We start from the raw sequence: 23,328 nt of genomic DNA, 5'->3' as shown, positions 1-23,328 counted from the left end.
AAATAGAGGCAAGCATAAGTGTAAACATGAATAAACCCCAAATAGGAACAATATATATATTAAAGCAAATATTAAAATAAATGTTATTTTTAAAAGTACTTTCATTGAAAATAGAATCAAATCTTATGACTTCAGGTAATATTACCTACAGATATTTTCCAGATCACAACATGTTATGTATGGGGCATATAAATTTATTAAGCTTCCATTTGAACACTTCCCTCTATAGGAAATTCAAGGCTCTGTAAGACAACCAAATCTCTTTTTGAACTGCTCTGTTAGACAGTTGTCTTCTAATAGCTGAAATTTAGCTCCTGTAAGTACATTCATTTGTTCATTTTTAGCCCTTTGGGCAGCATGGAATTTATCTTCGTGTTAACCTTCATGAGCTTCTACATTACAGCCCTCTAGGTATTTGAAGATACTTTTCATATTCTTTCAAATGTTCTGTTTGCCAAGATATATTCATATATTTACAACTGCTCGTCATGTAACATGGTTTCTAAACCCTTCCCCACCCCTTCCTATCCAAGTGACCTTCCTTTGAACCACTGATTTACCAATGATCCTCCTAAAGTGTGTTTCTCATAACCAGACATAATATTCCATATGTAATCTAATCAGTACAGTGAATAATAGAATGGGAAGTGTATTTGTGGGCAACAGATTTCTGTTAACAATAAGATGATGTTTTTCGCTACCATGTCACCTTTTGAGTTTATAGTGAATTGGTGGTCAACATAGTTTCCCCTAGGTCTTGTCTTGTGGTATGTTGTCAAGACAGTTCTTCCCTATCTTACACTTGTGTATTTGATTTTTGAGCTTAAATATGAGTTTATAGTTGCACTTGTTAAATTTCAGCCTTTTCCACCAAAGGCTCAGTACAGTGCTGCATGGTACTGCAGAGGTGACATTGGATTTTGTGCCTGTTCAGACACTTACTAGCTGTGTGACCCTGGGCAAGTCACTTAATCCCATTTGCTTCAGTTTCCTTATCTGTAAAATGAGTTAGCAAATCCCTCCAGTATCTTTGCCATGAAAACCCCAAGTGGGGTCACAAAGACTCAGATGTAACTGAAAAAAGAGTGAACAACTAACTACAACAACAAAACAAAAAAGTGAAGTTACAACCTCTAGTAGATCCTGCTATTTCTCATTTACGTGTTTCATGGGACACTCTTTGTTGTTTCTCTGAGAATTAGTCTCCCTAAATCCAGAATCCCTGGTGCTGTTCAGGCAAGATTAATAATAACCATTTGCTGATGATGTTGTGGAGGGGAGTAATTCTTTAGTTCGGAATTGGACTAGTGGAGTTCTGTGGTCCCCAAATTCAGAATCATTGCCAAAAGGTTTGTAGTCTGATGATTAATTTTTGGTTCGTGAAGGTGGTCTAGAGAGCGTTAGTGATTTTTGTTGGTAGAGGAAATGCCCACATGAATGAAACCACTAATTCTTAACGTGAAAGTACTAAAATAATTAGATGTCAACTTGGTTATGATTCATTGTGAAAAATTAGCAAGAGTTCTAAAAACAGAATCTGTCAACTCTATTTCCTGTCTTTCTCAACTTTGAGCTATCAATATAGTTGATATATATCCTTCTGTCTTTATCTGAATCATTGATAACCAAACAAGTGAAATGTAAACTTCGCAGTCATAAGGTGAACAAATCTAAAGGAACAGTAGGTTTAAGGTTTTGTGAAAACAATTCAGAAAACAAAAATTCTTCTGTTAAAAAGTTTTAAGTGTTAAAATGACTTGAAGTTAATTAAAAAGAACCTACCAAAACTACAGGAACTGTTGAGAGAAATACGTATATTATATATATGGCAGATAATCATGTTGCCAATTTTGAATACCATATTATATTTTCCACTTCTAAAATTGTTATTTAGTTACTTTGAGCACATTAAAATTATGTTGTTAGTAATATTTATAAGCATAATGAAGTATTATTAGAAAGTTATTGCTTCTCTTAAATGCTATTTAAAATGCTTGTTGCATTGTAGTACCATATACTATTTCCTTTCAGTGGAATGTATCTTTAAATTTATAATAAAAATTGATGTGAAAATAGGATTCACTGAATGAAAAAATACTTTGAAAGCAAATTAAAAAGGGAGGGATAACCCTAAAACCACACAAATATATGTCCGCAGGGAAATAGTGTACTTCAGCCTTGGGATGTTGTATTGAAAAATGTGCCTACTTTTAAGTCGTTTAGATTTTAACCAAACTTGTAAAGAAAAACATACTTTAATCACTCAAGTCTTTTAGGAGCCTATTAGTGGGCTATGAGGTACTGTTCTAGGCACTTGGGAACAAAATGATAAAAGCATTGCAACATTTGTCTTTGAGGAGCTTATGTTCTAATTAGGGAAACAAACGTACAGTTATAGGCAAATACAAAACGTGTAGATAACTTTAGAAACTTATAAAGTTGATACAAGAGTGTGTTTTCTGAAGGAAGGAGGAGAAAGATGAGAAAAAAATCATGCAGGAGGAGAGTTTTGATTTAATTTTTAAAGAAAATCAGAGATTCCTAAAGGCAGAGGTGAGGGAGATGAGGATTCCAAGAATGGGAGGTTTTGTTTCTCTAGCCTTCTCAGTGGTGGGAGGAAGAGGAGGGAGAATTTGAAACAAAAAGCCCAAACCCAAAGAAACCCCCCCACCCCCCCACAAACAAAACAAAACAAAAACCAAGCATGGAAGAGAGCCAGAACAAAGGTATAAAAACAGGAATGTTGGGTAAGGAACAACAAATCAGTCTGAATGTCTGAACCGCAAACTGCATGGAGGGGAATAGAATATAAGAAGCTAGAAAGGTAAGGTGGGGCCACATTGTGAAGAAATTTATGTGGCAAACTGGAGTTTACATTTTTTTCCCCTAGAGATAATAGGGAGCCACTGGAGATTCTTGAATAGGGTGGTTGTTATATTCAGACTTGCACTTTAGAAAAATCTCTTTGACAGCTCTGGGGAGGACAGATTACAGAGAGAAGAGACTTAAGACAGAGAGACTAAATAGTCTATCATAATTAAGTTAAGAGAGAATGAAGGACTGAACTCAGATGCTGCTTGTGTAAATGAGGAAGAGGAGAGGGCATTGCGTGAGATGGTGTGGAGACAGAAATACTCTTTGCAGATACAACTCTAAAGAAATTACCAACCATTATTTAACCTTTCACCACGCTGAGTCTGATTTTTGCCTCACTGCATAAATTACAAGAAAGAAAATTTCTTTAAAAATATAAACAGTGATTTTTCTGGAGATGTGTGATAATTTACTGAAGTAATTTGTGTCTCCCTGATGTAGTTTGATCAAGCCGCTGATGCTGAATTGTCCTGGATTGCAGAAACTGAAAAGAAACTTAGGTCTCTGGGTGATATTAGACTTGAGCAAGACCAGACCTCTGCTCAGCTTCAAGTTCAAAAGGTAACCAAAAAAAAAAATGTGTTTCTCACTATCATTTTAATTATGGGTCAGTGTTCTTCCAGTCTAGAAAACATACTGCTCTGTAATTTGATTTCCAAGATAGGCCAATGCTTCTCACTAGTTTACCTGACATATTTTTTTAAATAATTATTTTTAATAACCGTTTCACCTCCTTTCCCCTCTATACTAGGCATTTACCATGGATATTTTGAGACACAAGGATATTATCGATGAGCTTGTTAAATCTGGGGATAAAATTATGAGCAGTTGCAGTGAAGAGGAGAAACAGTCTATCAAGGTAAACTCCTAAAACATGGTGCTTGTATCTTGACTAATAGTGTATATGAAGCCTTCAAGCATCCATTTCTTTTTCTATCACCACCATTAAAGTAGCTAAACTCCTTTATGTCAAATCATATTTTGGATCAAGCACATGGACAGAAGGATTTTTTAAAAGAGTTCTAAACCTTTGCACTCTCTTTTGGAGGCAAAGCTCCTACCTGAAGACTTGAGTTTCTAACTGGTGACCTCTTGTTTTTTATACTTCCAGGAGAGTTGAGTACCTTGAGCAAAAGTGTTATCAAAAATTTATTTTTTTCAATAACATGGAAAAGCTTTGGGAGGAACATACTTGTACTCTTCTCTTTTAATAATAATTAAGAAGCTCAGTTGTGACTTACATGATCCCAATCAACTGAATGCTTGGAAAGCCCTTTGTCCTTTAGTCACTACTCTTTTTAAATAAAAAAAGAGAAGTTATTTTAAAAAAAAGGATTACAAAATTGGCTCCAAGTGTGTTTAAAACTGACATTCATGTAAAATAAGATAACATCTGGGTGGTCTGACAAAAATAAGTATGTTAGTTCTTCTGGCAAAAAATACTGAAATTTAACAGATCTCTGAAATGAGACTTTCTCTTATATTTGTTTTCTCTGATGAATTTATATAACAATTAGAGTAATACGCAGGCTTTTATTGTATTATCCTATGCTTTCCTATCCAAAACAAAGATTCCCCCTACCCTGCCTTTTTTTTGTTAGATCTGTCTTTTGTTCTTTTAAAGATTCAGTTTTGACTGTTTTAAAAATCTTTCCAAGAGAGGTCTCTTAGCATGTTCATCTTTTGTAATTTCCTCTTGACGAACAGTGCTGTGTATTCGAACCCTGCTCTTACAAATTGTGTCACTGTGGTCAAATTCCTCATTTATAAAATAATACATGTCCTAACTATCCTATAGGATGAGCAAAGATCCAACAAAGTTATATATGTGTGAAAAAATACTTCCGAAATTTAAAAATACTTTACAAAGGTATTATTTTTATTTGTTTAAAACTTTGGGTATTTGTATTTTTATCATATAAGTTTAAATAGTATTTTATATCATGACCTCATTTAAGCTATTGCACAATGGATAGGAAATCTACCTCAAAACCATTGTCAAGGCCCAGGTTCAGGTTTCAATTCTGATATAAACTGTTCGAAGTCTGTAAGTTGTAGAGAAGGTGACAGAAATGAATTCCTCACCTGGGAGTTTCCTGTGCCAGTCAAACCATGAGTTTTGTTCATATACCTGTTTCTGTGGTCATATGAGAGAGTCAGTATGTCATAATGGTTTGAAGGGTTAGTCTTGAAGTATGGAAGACCTGGGTTCAGATCTCCCCTCTGACACATAAATGCTTTGTGGCCCTAGGCAAATCATTTAATCCCTCAGTGCCCAAGGGAATTCTCTTAAGACTTTAAGCAGCAGAAAAGATGCTGACTTGTAATGGTGGAGGGAATTTAGGCATCAGAGGAGTTCTCTGTATAAATGAAATCACAAATCCAGTCACTGTCTTCATTATCACAACTTGTTTTTTTTTTTTAAGTCATGTGACCCCCTCAAGCTAGTGACTTTTTTTTAAAGTAGAAACTTAGGGGTTTTGTTATTACTATTTAGAAAAATTAAAAAAAAAAAAACCTTTAGGACAGGATAGGAATGAGTGAATCTATTGGCCATGCAGATATTCCCTTTTATGTAGCATCAAGTCATTATTACCGTTTTCTAGATTTTGGGGGGATTTCTTTTAGCATTTATTTACTTCTAATATATTCTAAGATATAGATCAGAATTTGAATTGAAGTCCACTTTATGACTAACCCGTAGCACAGAAAAGTTTTCATGGGGGAAAATCTGTAGCCTAATGTCTGATCTTGAATTTTATGTCTTCAATAAATTTTTCCAAGCAGTGTTCACCCTTAGAATTTGCCATTAAAAATGATTTATACGTTTCTCAAGAAACAGTATATGTTGCTTCAGGTGTTATATGATTATCATTTTCTAGGCCATAAGTGAAGGATATTTTAAAATATGAGCAGAAGACTTTCAATCAACCTAATTCAAAATTTTTAAACATTTCAATCAATATTTACTAAATGCCATTATGTGCCAAGCACTGTGCTAAGTGCTGGGGATACAAAAAGAGCAAAAGAAGGTCCCTACCATCAAAGATCTCAGTATATAATGAGAGAAACAGCAAACAAAAATGTGTGTAAGCAAGCTATATACAAGATAAATAGGAAATAATTAAATGAGAGGAAGGCACTAGAATTAAGAGAGGTTGGGAAAGTTTTCCTATAGAAGGTAGAATTTTAGTTATGACCAAAAGGAAGCCAAGAAAGTCAGTAGATAGAGTCAAGGAGGGAGAATGTTCCAGGCATGGGGAGAAGCCAGAACAAATGCCAAGAGTAGAAAAATGGAATATCTTGTTCATGCAGCAGCCATGGGGGCAGTGACACCAGATTTAAGTGTAGGTAGTGAGGAGAAAGATGTAAGAAGTCAGGAATGGTAAGAGGAAGCTAGGTTATCAGGGGCTTTGAATCCCAAATAGAGGAATTTGTATTTGATGGTGTAGAAGGTAGAGAGACACTAAGGTTTATAGAAAGCAGTATTGGATTGGGAGGAATGGCACAGTCAGACCTGGGCTTTAGGAAAATCACTTTGGTGACTGAAAGGTGGATGGATTTGAGTGGGAAGTGGCTTGAGGCAGGCTGACTGAGCAGTAGGCTTTTGCAGGAGTCCAGGTGTGAGATGATAAGGTCCTGTATCAAAGTCTGAAAGGAAGAAGTGTTGTATTCCAGAAATGTTGTAAGGATGAAGTTAATTGGACTTAGTGTGATACACTTAGCCACAGATTTTATATGGGATGGAGGAGGAGAAGGAGAGATAGGAAGAGGGAGAGGGAGAGGGAGAGGGAGAGGAGGGAGGGGGAGGGGGAGGGGGAGGGGGAGAGGGGGAGGGGGAGGGGGAGAGGGGGAGGGGGAGGGGGAGAGGGAGAGGGAGAGGGAGAGGGAGAGGGAGAGGGAGGGAGGAGAGAGAGAGAGAGAGAGAGAGAGAGAGAGAGAGAGAGAGAGAGAGAGAGAGAGAGAGAGAGAGAAAGATTGAAATTTTGATCAAGGATAACATCTGAAGGACTAGGAGGTATGGTGTTACCCTTTAGAATAATAGGGAAGGTGGTGATAGGAAGGTTTAGAGGAAAGATAGTAAGTTCTCTTTTTGACATTTTTAATTTAAGCTATCTCCTGGACATCCACTTTGAGATGTCTGAAATGTAGTTGGAGATGCAAGGTTGGAGGTTAGCAAAAAGACTTAAATTGAGGGGATGCCTGTCAATTGGGGAATGGCTGAACAAGTTGCGGTATATGAATATAATGGAATACTGTTGTTACATAAGAAATGGTGAGCAGAAGGATTTCAGAAAATCTTGGAAAGACTTAAATGAAATGATGCTGACTGAAGTGAGCCGAACCAGGAGAACATTGCTTGTGTGAAAAATTCCTGGGGGCATTGAGAAGATAATGATTTGACTAGGTCAGATTATTGTGTTCCTCCATTTTCAGAGAAGACCATGCCATCAGAGAAATGATGACATGACTTGCACTTGGCTTTGTTTTGAGTGAGGAAGGGCTGTTCAGGGTCACCAGCCTCACTTTCTCCTCCTGAGCCATCTGGGTCCAATGGCCTGATATTCATCAGGATAACTGGAGATGGCCCAGGATGCAGTGGGAGACCTTGGCCTTTTAGGCTAAGGCCTTTTTAGGTACTCACTTAAAAGTGAAGTAATGCCCATTCAGTGAATAGGCCTCTTTAAAAAGTAGTCAGGGGGATGGCCCCCTTAAATAAAAAAGAATGGATAAATCAAACTGGAAGGGGCAGGAGCCTCTAATGATCTAAGACAGTACCAAAAGACTAAAGTTGGAAAACACTATCCAAATCCAGACAAAGAACTGTGGAGTCTGAATGCAGACTGAAGCATACTATTTTCTCCTGTTTTTTTTCTTCTATCTCATGGTTTTTTCCTTTGGTTCTGATTGTTGTATATAACATGACTAATGTGGAAATATATTTAATATGATTGTACATGTATAGCCTATATCAGATTGCTTGCCATCTTGGGGAGGGAGCATGGGAGGAAGTGGGGAAATTTAGAACTAAAAATCTTGTAAAAGTGAATGTTGAAAACTAAAAATGATAAAAATTACAAAGAAATAAAATTTAAGGAATTCTGTTAGCACCTCAGAATACGGAGGCCTCTACCTACTGATAATAGCAGCACAGAGATATGGCATACTGAACCTTTTCTCTTTCAAGTTTACAGTCTTCTGATAGTGAGACTAGGCAAATAAAGCATATACATACATACAGAAGGGGCTAGTGTGAGGAAAAGAAGTACGCTCATTTGCTTTGTGGCATTTGTGGAGGAAGGTAGTGATTTCATCCAGTTGGGGTGGCCATTGGAGAACTTAAAAGGAAGTAATCCAAGTTTGTTCTCTGATGACCAAAAATTGCCCATGAGTGCAGTTAGGGGAATCTCTTCCAGGTATGAATGACCTCAACAAAAGAATGAAGATGGCAAAGGAGAGGATGTGTGCTTCATGGAGAGTGGTACAATTTTGTTGGAAAGTAGTATGATATCCAAGAGAGTTAAGATTGAGTGGAACATGAGATAAGACAGAAAGGTAATTTGGGACCAGATTAGAGTGGATCTTGAAGTTAAGATTAAGTTTTTGTTTTTCAGATTTGCAAAGCACTTTGCAACCTTCCTTTAAAAAGACATATTGGCATATGGAGTAGAAAGCACTGAATTTAGAGTCAGAATGCCTGGGTTGTGTAGAGTTTTGCCTCTTTATGTATGAACCTGGGCAAATGATTTCCTTTTTCTGAGTCTTAGGCTTTTCATCTGTAAATCAGGGACGTTGAACTGTATGATAGCTGAAGTAGCTTCTAGCTTTAAAATATTACATTAAAAGTTAAGTATGAATTCTAAGTTTTGGCAAGTGAAAAAACTCCTAATTGCTCCAAGTCTTGTACAGTTAAGCATATAATTTCATAATTTTGTTTTCTAGAAAAAATTGAATAATGTATTGAAGAACTATGATGATATCTGCCAAATCAACTCAGAGAGGTATCTTCAGCTGGAACAAGCACAATCCCTGGTCAACCAGTTTTGGGAAACTTATGAAGAACTTTGGCCATGGCTGATGGAAATACAAAGGGTCATTTCTCAGCTCCCAGCCCCAGCTCTTGAGTATGAAACTTTAAAACAACAGCAGGAAGAACATCGGGTAAATATAGTATAATTAATAATAATATTAACAACAGCAGCGTTTACTTACTTTGCTTACTATGTGCCTGGCACTGTGCTAATTGCTTTACACTTTATCTTATTTGAGATACTAACAAGGTAAGAGATTATTACCTTCTCTTTTTAAGGAAGATATTGCTTTCTCATGATGTTTCTTATCCTATATACTCTACACGATAAGGATGTAGATATTCTTGACTTTATGGCGATGTATATGTCCATATTTGTTTGTCTGCTGCCTTGTAATAAATGTATTGAACAGGTTGGCATGAGTAGGTTGCTCTCCCTGGGTCATTTCAGTGCAGCCTTTATTGAATGGAATGCAAAATAAATCAAGTATTTTAGCAGAAAACAATAGATTTACATTTTAATGTGCTGATGAAAAGTTCTTATTTATATACTTGGACTGGCTTTTTTCATTTTGTACATAATCATTAATTAAGTTCATCTAGAAAAGTAAGTGATTAGAAATGGATGAAAGAGATGATGCACTGGTAGGGTTGTTGATCTTGGAAAGATTTTAAAGGATTATTTTAATGGTTAGATCTCAGTGTCAAAACAAATTCAAAACAAAGAACATTAATGAAAACAAATTTATGGAAAAAGATGATCAAGATGGATGAAAATAGAGTAGCAGAGTATAAAGAGAGGGGAGAGGGGTGTCTCTTTTGTGACTCATAGCGCTAATACAAGTATAGAACTTTCTTTGAAGTCTGTTGCCCTTGAAGAAGAATATAGTAAGATAAAAACATAAACTTATAAATGATGGTTTAATTTGCAAGATAATAAAATCCCTTGTTTTAAATACATACAAAACTACATCATACTTCCCTCATATATTTGAAATATTGTCTATAAATGCATTTCAGTCACTCAGAAATTATAATGACAGAGTAGGAAGCAAGAGAGAGTCCTTATGCAGAGGACTGGATAATTCAAATTCTACAGAATGTGAACTTTAAATGTTCTTGTTGCTTTTTCCAGACTGGTGTGTGTGGTTGTTCTCCAAGATCAGTACAGTATATAATGCTTAGGATGACAGTTTTTCTTGAAAAATTAAACTCAGTCTATATATTATGTCATAGTTTGAAGACATGACATTCATTTTGTTTGTACATTTAGAAAAATAAGCTACATATCAGCAATGAGGCTTGTTTCTAGGGAGAAATTAACTTGTTAGAAATCAGAATCCTTTAAAGCAAAGTTTAACTGACAGTTGAAAACAAATTTCATGAAATTGTTCCCAGATAGCTTAACAGGACTACAAAGTATGCAAAGTTTATTTATGGAGATAAAATATTTGGATGACTGGCAATTCAACATGTTTCATATGCACATATTTTTAATAATTTTTACTTGATAGATTTGTTCTCTAGAATAACTGTTGAGAGACAATTACCTTATAAAGGTAATATGGAATTGGAGAGAGAACTCGTCTTGGTATCATGAGTTTCTAAGTATAACTACCTGCCTTGACTCCTACTAGTAATATAAATTTGAATAAGATGTTTAATTTTTCAGTGTTAGATTCCTGAAACACCCATATTATTCCACTGAAGTGGGAATACTTTCCTCCACATCTGTTTTACAAAATTGTGATAGGACATTAATGAGAACATATATATGAAAAGCATTTTCAGTTAGTTATTCAGTCAGTAAACATTTGATGCACCCATCTTCTAAGCACTATGCTAAATGGTAGTGATACAGAGAAAGGCAAAAGATAATCCTTGTCCCTGAGGAGCTCACAATCTAATGGAGGAGATAACCTGCAAACAATTATGTACAAAGCAGATATATCTAGAAAAGTAGGAAATAATCTACAGAGGGGGGCACTAGAATTGAGAGGTATTGGGAAAGACTTCCAGTAGAGTGTGAGATTTTAGCTATGACTTGAAGAAAGCCAGGTAAAGGAGGAGAAGCAGGTGAGAAGGAGAGCATGCCAGGCACAGGGGATAGCCAGTTAAAATGCTTGGAGTATTGAGATGGAAGGTCATGTTCAAGGAACAAAGCAGCCCAGTGTCACTGGATTGCAGAGAACTTGTGGACAGACTAAGAAGTGGCCAGGTAGCTGTACGTTGTTAGAAGTCTAGGCAGTTGCAGGGGAGGAACATTATGAAGGTATCTAAACCCCAAACGATGGATTTATATTTGATTTTCTAAACTAGGAAGTATAAATGTAAGTTATTATGCATCCTAGAAAGTTAATATTAAATTGGAATACATTTTTACTGGACTTTTTTTCTTCATTCATAAATTTCTTTAAGTATTGAAAAAGAAATTGAAGACTGAATAAAAATGTACTGAATTTGCTATTTAGTCGATCCTCCAAATTATCTGAACTGTTGACTTTCATTTCAGAATATTCTTAGCATTTGTAGAGCAATATTGTACTCACAGACTCATAGTATTATAGATATAGAACTGGACAGGCCCTCAGAGATCATCTTGTTTTATAGATGAGGAAACTGAGGGCCAGGGAAATCAAATAATGACTTGCCCAAGGTCACACAAATAGTAACCCTAAGAGATGGGATTTGAACCCATTTTCATCCTCTAGAACCAGTGCTAAACTTCTGCCATTTTAATAAGAATGAGTAGTAACTTCCAGGAGGTACTTTAATATCATCCAGGATAGAAGGTACTCATAGTGCGTCTTGGCTATAGAATGTACATCATGCATATCTTTCTTTTCCTCGAAAATTATCCATTCTGTGGATTCACATATACACATACACTTGTAGTAGTGCAGGAAAATAATATATTGACTTTTTAAAAAGATTTATTTCTAATACCAATCATTTGTGTGAGAGGAGGCACCTTTCCCTGTTATAGACCTTTCCGTCTAGTAATCTGTTTAAGTATATATACTCTAGCCTAGAAGACATGGGATCTTATTCCAGCACATTATAAAACTGAATGGCTTTTTGATGAAAAAGTATACAAAGAAAGTATAAAATGAAGTGATTGGGGCTCTTGGCAAGACAGTACCTCATAGCTTCCCTCCTGTTAGAATGTGAACACCTTGTGAGTAGGGCTTGTGTCTTTCCTTGTTTTTATATCCCAAGAGTCCAGCCCAGGGCCTAGCATGTGGTAAGCACTTAATAGTTACTTGTTGATTGATTCAAAAATCTAACTGCATCGTGCTTGGCACAAAGAATACTTACATACTTTGTTCATTGATAGTATCACCATGAACCACATGAGAATAGGTTAAAGCAGACAGCCACTTAGATTCTTCTTTTCCCTTAGAAGCTTCATTCTTTAATATCCTTCCATAGTAAGAGAATTGTGTATCGGTCAAGTTATTTTCTTCTCTCTAAAGTACTTCAGTTTTCAGGAACTATGGTCAAGTTCACTGGATCTTTAAGAAAATACAGTAGTTTTTTCTTAAATATAACAATAATAGTTAGCTATTGCTTTTGCATTGAGTTATGCCATTATTAAGATGACCTACTGAATGAGAGAGGTTGAGGTCCACTAATCAATATAATCTCTGCTTCCACTTGTGATGATGAGGTGAAGGTCTTGAGGAAAGGAAGACACTTCCTTCTTCCCTGAAATTTCTGAGTGCATTTTTCCTTACAGCCATTAAAAATATCAAGGGCTGAAACTTTTAATGTTTTTGCTACATAGTAGATAACTGGTATTCCTTATCTCCCCGTAGCATTTTATTTTATTTCTAAAAAGGACTTTCTATTCACCAGGCTTGTTTAAACTTCATTTTAGAGTTGTCATTCCCTGGCTGGGAGTTGCATGAAACATAATTTGTAAAATGCCTTCTGAGGGGAGGGTATTTGTTTAGAGTGATTTGCCAGTTGGATGTGTTAGGAGTGCAGACAGCTGTATTGTGGAGGTGTAAGCCTAAGATACTGATAAGTTCTTTGGTTTGTTATAGCAACTGCGAGAGTTGATTGCTGAACACAAGCCTCATATAGATAAGATGAACAAAACTGGGCCCCAGTTACTGGAACTGAGCCCAGGAGAAGGCTTTTTAATCCAAGAGAAATACATGGCAGCTGACACCCTTTACAGTCAAATTAAGGAAGATGTCAAAAAGAGAGCTGTGGCCCTGGATGAAGCCATTTCTCAATCTACCCAGGTAACTACTTACATTAGAAATGGTATTGAGTTCCTTCAAATAGCAGAGAATGGAAACACATCTTCCTTTATAGATTAAGTATAAATTGAAATTTATTCTATTGCAACTTCTCCAAATACTGATGTCCTTGGAATACAATTTCCCTTTTATTCCAACCTTCATTTTGCCTACTTTCATAGTTAAGAATTATTTTAAGTTACTGATCACTAGTCTGTCATAATCATGATCAAAATATTATTCAAAGTCTTTCACATGTATGGCTGTATATTGACCCCTGGAAGAGGTAAATTTTTTTTTTTTATTTTGTAATGTTTAACAATCACTGCCATACAATTGTGATTTTATCCCTCCCACCTACCCCCCACTCCCCCCTCCCTCCCCACGACTGCATACAATTCTGTATAGATTCTACATATACTTTCCTATTGAGTATATTTTCACTATAGTCATGCTATGTAGTCAGACTAAGATAAATGAAAGAAATCTTATAACAAATCAGAACATGATACACAAACACATACACATACACAAACATGATCTGCTACAATATGTGAGTGACTTCCATATTTCTCTCTCTGAGTGTGGCAGGCATTTTGCCTTGAGATCCTCCATTGGGATTTTTTTTTTTTTTTGGTAAGAAGTTCTTGTGTTATTACAAAAATCTAAGTCTACCAGAAAAAACTCTCACACACTGTGGTTGTTGCTGTGCATAAAGTTCTCCTGGTTCTGCTCCTTTCACTCAGCATCAGGTCATATAAGTCCTTCCAGGCCTCTCTGAAGTCTTCTTGTTCATCATTTCTTATGGCACAATAGTACTCCATTACATTCATATACCATAATTTATTCAGCCATTCCCCAATTGATGGACATCCCCTTGACTTCCAGTTTTTGGCAACTACATAGAGTGCTGCTATAAATATTTTTGTACATGTGGGACCCTTTCCCATTTTTATGATCTCTTGGGGATATAGTCCTAGTAGCGATATTGCTGGGTCAAAGGGTATGCACATTTTTGTAGCCCTTTGGGCATAGTTCCAAATTGCTCTCCAGAATGGTTGGATGCGCTCGCAGCTCCACCAACAATGAATTAGTGTTCCAACTTTCCCACATCCTCTCCAGCATTATCATCTTCTTGTTCTGTCATGTTTGCCAATCTTATAGGTGTGATGTGGTACCTCAGAGTTGTTTTGATTTGCATCTCTCTAACCAATAGTGATTTAGAGCATTTTTTCATATGATTATAGATAGCCTTAACCGGAAGAGGTAAATTTTTAAGAGTAAAACTCATATTTTAATAAAAATAGTAAAAAAGAAGGGTTTCACTTAAGTGTGAGAAACTTGGGTGGAAATATAAAATAGGAAATACTTATTTCAAGCTGACATATTTGAAAATATCCATATATTTAATATTATATTCATATTATACTTATTATACTTAATATTCTGTTTTTCTTATCTTTATAATTAGGGTGTAGTGAAAATATTTTTCTCCCATCATTTTTGAAGTTTTTTTTAACCCTGAGGGAAACCCCAAAAGTGGTGAATGATGAAATGTATAGATGTACTGAATTGTATGTGGTCAAAATTGATGCAGAGTACTCCAGATATTTTATGTAAAAAGTGCTTCATGAACCACGAAGTTTCAAGAATAGATTAGAAAAGATCTTATTCCTATCAGGTACACATATTAGTGAGTAATTTTTAGCCTTTTCCAGATTAGGAAATGCAGAATTGAGGGTATTTCCATCATCTTTACAAACTATCAAACTGGACATGTGTAAATAATCATATTTAATGAAATAGCTTTGTTTATATAATACCAAAGTAACCTATTAATAGAATACCACAGTGAAACAACTGGTGAGTATAATAGACATAATTAGATATTGAACTTTTTTCTTTTAAAATTTTATTTCTTCAATAAAGCAAACAGGTAAATGAATGACCTCTCAGAAAGCATCATTTGTATATCTTGTCAATTTCCTTAGCTGGTTGTAGAAGAGCTTGTGATAATAGAGTAGGGGTATCAGATTCACTGTGTCTAGACCAGATGAAGGGATAACTGGGAAATGTTTAGCAAAATAAATAAAAATACAGTACACTGTAGATAGTGTGAATTTGTGGTTTTCCAAGTCAGTATGTGGCCTGCAGGGATCTTTTCTATTTGAGTTTGATACCACTGCCCTGGAGTACACCTCTTCTCAAAATGGGACAAAAGCTATGCAAAGCAGAGAGCTGCCCAATTATCTGGTGACCTCATATTTCTCAAGAACATAAGCCAAGCAAAGGAAAACATATACACCTGATATCTCATAATGTCATAGACTTGACCCTGCGTTTTGGAAGACCATTCATAAGTTCTGACAAGTTTGTGCTTGTTGGAAAGACTTGAAGTCCCAGCCAGCTAAACAGCTTGCTGTTTAAAGAACAGTTTAGCATGGAGAGGCTTATTTCCAGTAGGTTGGTCTGCTGGATGATGGCCATGGCAACACATACATACGTGCGCACACACACACAGAGTTTTATTTGAATTCTCTAGGGGCATTTGTAGAATGTGTTAAATTACAGCTGTAGGGATTCAACTTGAAATCTGTTATCTTGTGAAATAAGGGTGGTTTGCTTTTTTCAGAAAAAGTTGTTTTGACTGATCTTTTCTTACTGTTTTTCTGTGAAGTAAAATTGTTTTATATTTGATATTTTCCTGATCATTGTCTCTTTTCCAACTTCATTATTTCATGCTTTCTTCCCAAAGTTCCATGACAAAATAGATCAGACCCTCGAAAGCCTAAAGCGTATTGTTGAACGCTTGAGACAGCCACCTTCAATCTCAGCTGAGGTTGAGAAGATTAAAGAACAAATCAGTGAAAATAAGAATGTGTCAGTAGATATGGAGAAACTACAGCCAGTATATGAAACACTCAGACAGCGTGGAGAGGACATGATTGCTCGTTCTGAGGGTACTGACAAAGATATATCTGCCAAAGGTAACTATTTTGTAAAATTTGTTATAGTTAACCTTATTTTATAATTTTCTCTTTGGCCACTCAGTAGGTTAACCATCTTTTTGCATGACAATATGTTATTATCTTGAAAAAGAGATTTTAGTGAACATAGGGCCTTTGTGCATATACAGTTCCTGTTGCAAAGTCAGTCTAATAAATCCCAAGAATTTCTCTGTACAAAGACAGTGTCTGGATCATGTAACTCATTAGATTAAAATATGGTGCTAACAAGGCCAAGTCTGAAAATTTGTTTTCCTAGATAGCCCATATAAGCATTTGCAAAAATTAACTCAAATTCCATGGCCTATAGCCTTCACATAAAATTGATTAACTGACTTATTAGTATTACTTTTGGTCAAAAAAAAAAAAAAAGAGAATGTAATCTAGAAGACTCAAAACCCACAACCACCTACCATTTTACCTTTCAGGGAATATATAATATCAGCACATTTTTATAAGATGGTAAAAATTAAGATATACTAATTAGATGACTCTCTGACTTACTCTGTGGCTGAACCTGGTATAGTTCCAAGTAAATGTAGTGGCTTCATCCTGAATTGCCCCATAACCTGGCCTCAATGTGCCCTTTCATCCTGATCATACCTTATTCCCCTCACTTGCATTTTAGTCAAACTGACTTTTCTGTCCTTCATATAAAACATTCCATTCTCCCTTTGTCTTTGCATATGTTATCTTCCATGCCTGGAATGCACTCATTTCTCAATCTGCTTCTTAGAATAGCTCATTTTGTTCAAAGCTTAGTTCAAGTACCATCTCCTCCTTGAAGCTTTTCTTGATCTGCCCTATCTACTGATGCATCTTCCCTAAAATATTTTTATTACCTTTATTACAAAATGTGCTTATTTTGTATATACATGCATGTTAGTGTCTGTTACTCTGATAGAATATAAATTTCCTGAGGACTTGGACTGTTTGGTTTTGTTTCCCCAGTGCCTAGCTCAGTTCCTGGCAAATGAGTGGTAGGCACGTAATAAATCCTTATGGGTTCAGCAGGAGAAGCCTGGATAGGGGCAAACAACAGTAATCCTATGGAGACTTTAGTTCCACAGTGTTTTTGATTCATTGGATCATTGTTTAATGAGCTCTATGATCCAGGAGTTCTACTGGACCAATTAGGATTCAAATCCTTGTGGTTTTCCTGATTCTAGACAAGGTTTTAGATATGTAGAGAGTTTAATAACTGTTTAATTTGTCACATTTTTCTTTCACTGTGAGCTCATGTTAAGTAATATTGCTAAGGAGTTAAGTGTATGAATTTCTAGCTTGTATCTTAGACGAATTTTTTTTTTTCTATATAGCTGTTCAGGATAAACTTGATCAAATGATCCACATATGGGAGGAAATACACACTTTGGCGGAGGAACGGGAAGCTAAACTGCTGGATGTGATGGAACTAGCTGAAAAATTCTGGTGTGATCACATGTCACTAGTCGTCACGACTAAAGATACCCAGGATTTCATCCGAGAACTGGAAGGACCTGGCATTGACCCCTCTGTAGTGAAACAGCAGCAGGAAGCTGCAGAGGTAAAACATTAACGTGTGAAGGAGGAAGAATTTGGGGGACTGAATGTAAATACATTTGAGAAAAAATTACATGAGCAATGAGTTAATCTGGTTAATATTTGCAACCATTATGATAGGTTGGGATTTGATATTGATCCTATGGCAATTGATACCTTCAACGATTTCAAATTCAGGAAATGGATCCTATACTTTACTATGAAAATGATAATGCAGCATAGCCGTGTTGTTGCCTTTCTGTTCTCTTCTGTCAGTGTAAACTATCATTTTGAAGATTTGTTTTTTAATTACCTAATTGTTAGTTTCCTGTAGTTTATACATTATAACACTGTGAACTTTAAAAGGAGCGCCACTCAACTGTGTGATCCAAGAGTCTTTATGTGTTACATTATTTTTTGAATGTTGCGCCATTAAATTCATGCAGGTGCGAAACTCATACCTCCTCAAAAATCCTTGCCCCTTGGGTCCTTTCCTCCATCTGATTGGAGAGGGTATAGGATATACAACAGAAAGTTCCTCCCAGATTCTCTATTTAAGAAGGCAGCCCAGGACAGATGTGTCATAATTACCCTGCTCCATTTTTCAGCTCTCTTTTATGTGTTATATGTGAGCTCTTAAAGGTCAGGGATTTTCTTTTGCTTTTTTTTTTTTAACCTAGCACTTAGCACTTCATCTGGAACATAGTAAGCACTTAACAAATGTTTATTGCCAGACTGACAGTTATCTAAAGACCATCCATCTTCTCTTTTCCACATGCCCCCAAGTTCTTTCTGAATTTTGACTGTAGTTATACACATCCACATAGTGATGTAAGACATTTCCTTAAGATAGAATGCAAGGCAAATAACAAAGAATTAAAATCATGCAACAAATACTCTTACTCCCTACTTCTCCAGACTACTTCCCTGTTGTTACTCAACAGGAGCTGTGCAGAATTCATTCACAGCAGGAAGTGAAAAATAACCATTGGAACAGTATTTCTGTCTGCCTTATCTGTGTAATGTCGGACTAAAGAGCCTGAAAAGGAAGTCTGGGTTATTGGAACAGCAGCAGCATAAGCATTCAGGCTTCCTCATGTTGGTATTATTGAATGATCATTGAAACTCTGGGCAGGCTTTGAGAATGTTTTTTCTCATTGTCATCTGCTGAGTATATATGGGATATTAGAGCTCAAGTCACAAATGCCATTTACTTCTGTAATCTCCCATTTCTCTGGTTCAAATCTTCCCAAGTTCCCTCTATCTCAAGACCACATCCAAATTCCTACCAAGCATGTGTTGCTAAAGTTCCCAGCCAGCCCAGGTCCATGTTTAGTATTGCCATCTTTTTTTTTTTTTTTGCACATGCTTGTTGAGGGTTCAAGGCCCTCTTGTATGCTTTAAAGATTTCCATCCAACCAGATTCCACTCTGGGGGAAGTACTTTGCACAACTTTATGTGAAATGAAGTTTCCCTCACATATAGAGTCAATTCATGTTGATTATATCTTATGTGCATTAATTGAAGTCTTTATTCATGTCAATCTACATTGAAAACCAGTATATATTTCTGTAATGCCCTGCCTGACAATTCAGAGTTTTTAATTTCTCTTTCTAGGTGATAAGAGAAGAAATAGATGGATTGCAAGAAGAGCTTGATATGGTTGTGAACCTTGGTTCTGAGCTGATAGCTGCCTGTGGAGAACCTGATAAACCTATTGTTAACAAGAGTATAGATGAGGTATCATGCGTGGCATATTTTAAAAAACACCTGTGGATGAAATAGTTGATAACTGGAGATATCAAAATTATGGCTAAAACCATTCCAACCTTTATGTTACAGTTGAATTCAGCCTGGGATTCTCTAAACAAAGCATGGAAGGACCGAGTGGACAGACTGGATGATGCAATGCAGACTGCTGTGCAGTACCAAGATGGGCTTCAGGTAAAGGAATTGGAGCACATCTGCTAAGCCTCAGCTGTGGGGAATTCTATTTGTTTATCTACAGATCATCATGCTAGAACAGTGTGTGTGTGTGTGTGTGTGTGTGTAAACGTGTTACTCTTCTGTCCATCCTGTTCTGCCTTTGAACAACTATTTTTTGACAATTCAAATAACAAATTTAGTTTGTGTTATGACAAACACATCTACACATACATAATTGAACTTATTTACAGGACAGATATTTTTAAAAATTAAGAAAATGCCTTCTTACAGTGTGGGATTTGAACATGTAGCTTAATATCAGACAATAGAATCAGAAATTAATCTTACTTTTTGTTTTCATTAGGGTAAAATAAAATGTAATGAGTAAATATTTAATAAATAATAATGCAAAATTGACTTACAAGTGAGTAAATTTGATGTCAAAAGGAGTGATTTTTTTTGTGTGATATATATTTTCTTCTGTTTCTTCAAACTAAGCTTGTTTGAATCGTGTATATTTTTTTTAATATAGTTTTCTTTTCCTTATCGGGATAGAGCTGTTGAACTAGACTCTTAGTGTCCTCATTTTAGAGAACTCTAAGTGAGGAAACTCTACTAATGCAGGCTACTACCTGTTCTGCAACATAGTCTTAAGAGAGTAGCCAGGGCATTGAGAAGTTAAATGACTTGTTAAGGATCTCACAGCCAGTATGTTGTCAAAGATGGGACTTGAATCTAGGTCTTGCTCACTACAAGATATGCAGATCTCTATACAGTTCTGTGTTTTGGTTATTTCTTGCATACTTAATGATTCCTCATCCATTTTTAATAACTACTTTTGAGTCACTTATTTTGAAAGCTTTCCATGTAATTTCTAAACTTCTCTCTTTAGGTTCCCCCCCCCCCCCCCACCTTACTACCCTTTACTTCATGCAGTTTCTTGATAATTAAGTCCCTCCATCTTGCCATATAGAAAATCCCTATTGAATTGATATCATCAAGTAGGTCTTGTTTTAAAAGCATAGATGAGAACAATCACTTCTCTATCTGCCTTGCACTTTTCAAGTTTGGGTTTTTTTCAAGAATTATTTTGAGATAAAGCAACTGTAGGAAGAAAAATAATATGAAATATAAATATGAAAAATAAAATTCCATGAATGCCCTGACTAACTCTGGCTAGTGAATGCTAGTGAATTCTAGTGTTAGAGATAGATATTTCTCTTTTTTATATAACTGAATACAAAGGAAACTGCCCCTTCCAGTGTGATTTATCTGTTTTTTTCTTTTCTATTAAGGGGGCCATCCCCCTGACTACTTTTTAAAGAAGACTGTTCACTGAATGGGTATTACCCCACTTTAAGTGAGTACCTGAAAATTCCTTAGCCTAAAAGGCCAACGTTTCCCAGTGCATCCTGGGTCATCTCCGGTCATCCTGATGAATATCTGGTCACTGGATTCAGATGGATCTGGAGGAGAAGTGAGGCTGGTGATCTTGCACAGCCTTCCCTTACCCAAAACAAAGTCAAGTGCAAGTCATGTCATTATTTCTTTGATGTCATGGTCTTCTTCGAAAACAAAGGATGAACACAGAAGCAATAAAGCAACAATATGTTAAAAAAAAGTTCCTTAAATGACTTCTTTGTGTATAGTTTTGTTCTAGCTCGTGGAGGAGATATCAGGCCTAATATGATCAAAGGATAATGATGTGACATAAAATTTATCATTAGAGGACAACATGGCTGGAGCATAAAGTGCATGGAGTATAATGAAGTAGGGTGATTCCAGGCTATTCAAAGGCCTGGAATGCCAAGCAGAGAGTCAGTGAAGATCTTTGGACTTAGAAGTGAAATGACCAGATCTATGTATGAGAAAGGTTTTTACTATCACCATTATGAAAGATTATAGGTAGAAGAGTGGCGAGGCAAAAAAAATGTTAGGAAGATATTTCAGTAGTTCTGGTAGGTATAAGAATGATGGGCAGCTAGATGGCACTGGGCTTGGAATCAAGAAGACATCTTCATGAGCTCAAATCTGCCTCAGATACTAGCTGTGTGAGTTGGGGCAAGTCACTTAACCCTGTTCCTTTCATTTTCCTCATCTGTAAAGTGATCTGGAGAAGGAAATGGCAAACCACTCCAGTATCTTTGCCAAGAAAACCCCAAATGAGGTCAGAGAATCAGACACAACTAAAATGACTGAACTACAACAAATGAGCGTGGTAGTAATTAGAACCATGTGCAGCATGAATAGAGAAGAGGAAGGTGATTTAAAAAGTTGTTACAGAAATGGAGTTTAACAAGACCCAATAAATGATCATATTTGAATTGTGAAGGAGAGGATAGAAAAAAAGGTGAACATGAAAGACAGTAAATAGGAATCACAATAACAATAGGAATAGTGAGCTAAGGAAAATATAATGAGTTTGGTTTCAGGGATATTGAGTTTGACCTGCCAAAGGAACATCAAGGTGGACGTATCCTATAAACAGTTGGCCAGAAGATCTTGATCTCAGATGAAAAAACATAAATTTGGAATCCATCAGTATAGAAATATTATTTGAGGTGCTAACTTAAACTGGAAAGAAGTTGAAGAGGCAGAAAAGGAGCATTTGAGAGGCAGAAAGAAAACAAAAGGATTGTGGTATTGGGTCAGCAATGTAAAAACCTGTAGAACTGTCAAGAAAAGTGGCAATTAAAAAAAAAGGAATTGAATTTGATGTTTAAAGACTCGGTGATCTTTGAGAAAGCAATTTCAGTAGTGTAGCAGATCATAAGTCAGATTGCAAAGGGGTGAGATAGTCAGGAAGGAGAGACAATTTTTTCCAAGAAATTTAGGATTAAAGGAAAGGAGAAAGATGGCGTCATAGCTGGATAGGTTAGTGGGGCCAAGAAGAGCTGTTCTTTTTTTTTTTTTTTCCAGATTGAACATCTGGGTGACCTCGGGTGAAGTGGTTTTTCCACCTTTTTGTGCATCTTTTTAGGCATAAGGGAAAAAGCCAATAGAGAATAACAGTGACTAATGTATATTGCTGCCAACTTTGTTAAAAGTGCAGAGTTCTCTTATTCTAAATTCACCACTCATATTTAACACAAGTTCATCCTTTTATTCAGTGTTTATATGACTGAGAAAGAAAAAGAAAAATGAGAAGATTTTGAGTGCTGTTTGTTGCAATTCAAATGCTTTTAATACTGATTGTTCATATGTGCTAGATTTTGACATTATCCCAGATAACAAATGTGAACTGTTACTGTGACAGAGCATGTTTTTTCTCATTGTTGTTTGAACTCAATAGTAAAACTCTTGTCCATGACTGACTCATTTGAAAAATGCCTTATTCAGCTATCTGTTGACTTTAAAAATTGGATTTTAAACATATTTCAACAGATTGCTCTTGAAGCAGACAAGTGTGATTTATCGCATTTATATCTATCTTCTTTTGTCTTGTTGAACTTGTAAAAGCTTCTCTTTAAAAATTTGCATTTCAAAAGAAGCTCTTCATCAGATTCTGGGAACCTGTTTAGTAACAAATTTCAATTAAAATGATATTCCATATGGATGCAGAATTGCTGGTTTCATCCATTTCAGTTTATAGTCATAGTCTCTTAAATATATTAGTATTCTTAATGATTGTTGATTAAAAACATTTTAAATAAAAAACAAACTTTTTGTAGAGTTTTGTAATTTATAAAGAACTTTCTTCATTCAATAGTAGTCTTGGTAG

The 23,328-nt window shown here is 35.9% G+C and overlaps 1 protein-coding gene across 27 annotated transcripts in view; it reads left to right on the top strand.

Moving 5' to 3' along the window:
- Positions 1-23,328, top strand: part of DST (dystonin) — a 608,843-nt gene that overhangs the window by 533,691 nt on the left and 51,824 nt on the right. For all 27 annotated transcript variants that reach the window (XM_072642521.1, XM_072642508.1, XM_072642527.1 and 24 more), the window contains 8 exons: positions 3,316-3,435; positions 3,626-3,733; positions 8,818-9,036; positions 12,955-13,158; positions 15,911-16,142; positions 17,480-17,706; positions 19,299-19,421; positions 19,524-19,625. In XM_072642521.1, the coding sequence (XP_072498622.1) occupies positions 3,316-3,435; positions 3,626-3,733; positions 8,818-9,036; positions 12,955-13,158; positions 15,911-16,142; positions 17,480-17,706; positions 19,299-19,421; positions 19,524-19,625 (1,335 nt within the window). The remainder of the gene's footprint in view (positions 1-3,315; positions 3,436-3,625; positions 3,734-8,817; positions 9,037-12,954; positions 13,159-15,910; positions 16,143-17,479; positions 17,707-19,298; positions 19,422-19,523; positions 19,626-23,328) is intronic.

Source organism: Notamacropus eugenii, chromosome 2 (genome assembly GCF_028372415.1).
Source record: "Notamacropus eugenii isolate mMacEug1 chromosome 2, mMacEug1.pri_v2, whole genome shotgun sequence".
Classification (NCBI taxonomy): domain Eukaryota; kingdom Metazoa; phylum Chordata; class Mammalia; order Diprotodontia; family Macropodidae; genus Notamacropus; species Notamacropus eugenii.
This window is presented reverse-complemented; position numbering and strand designations above follow the sequence as displayed.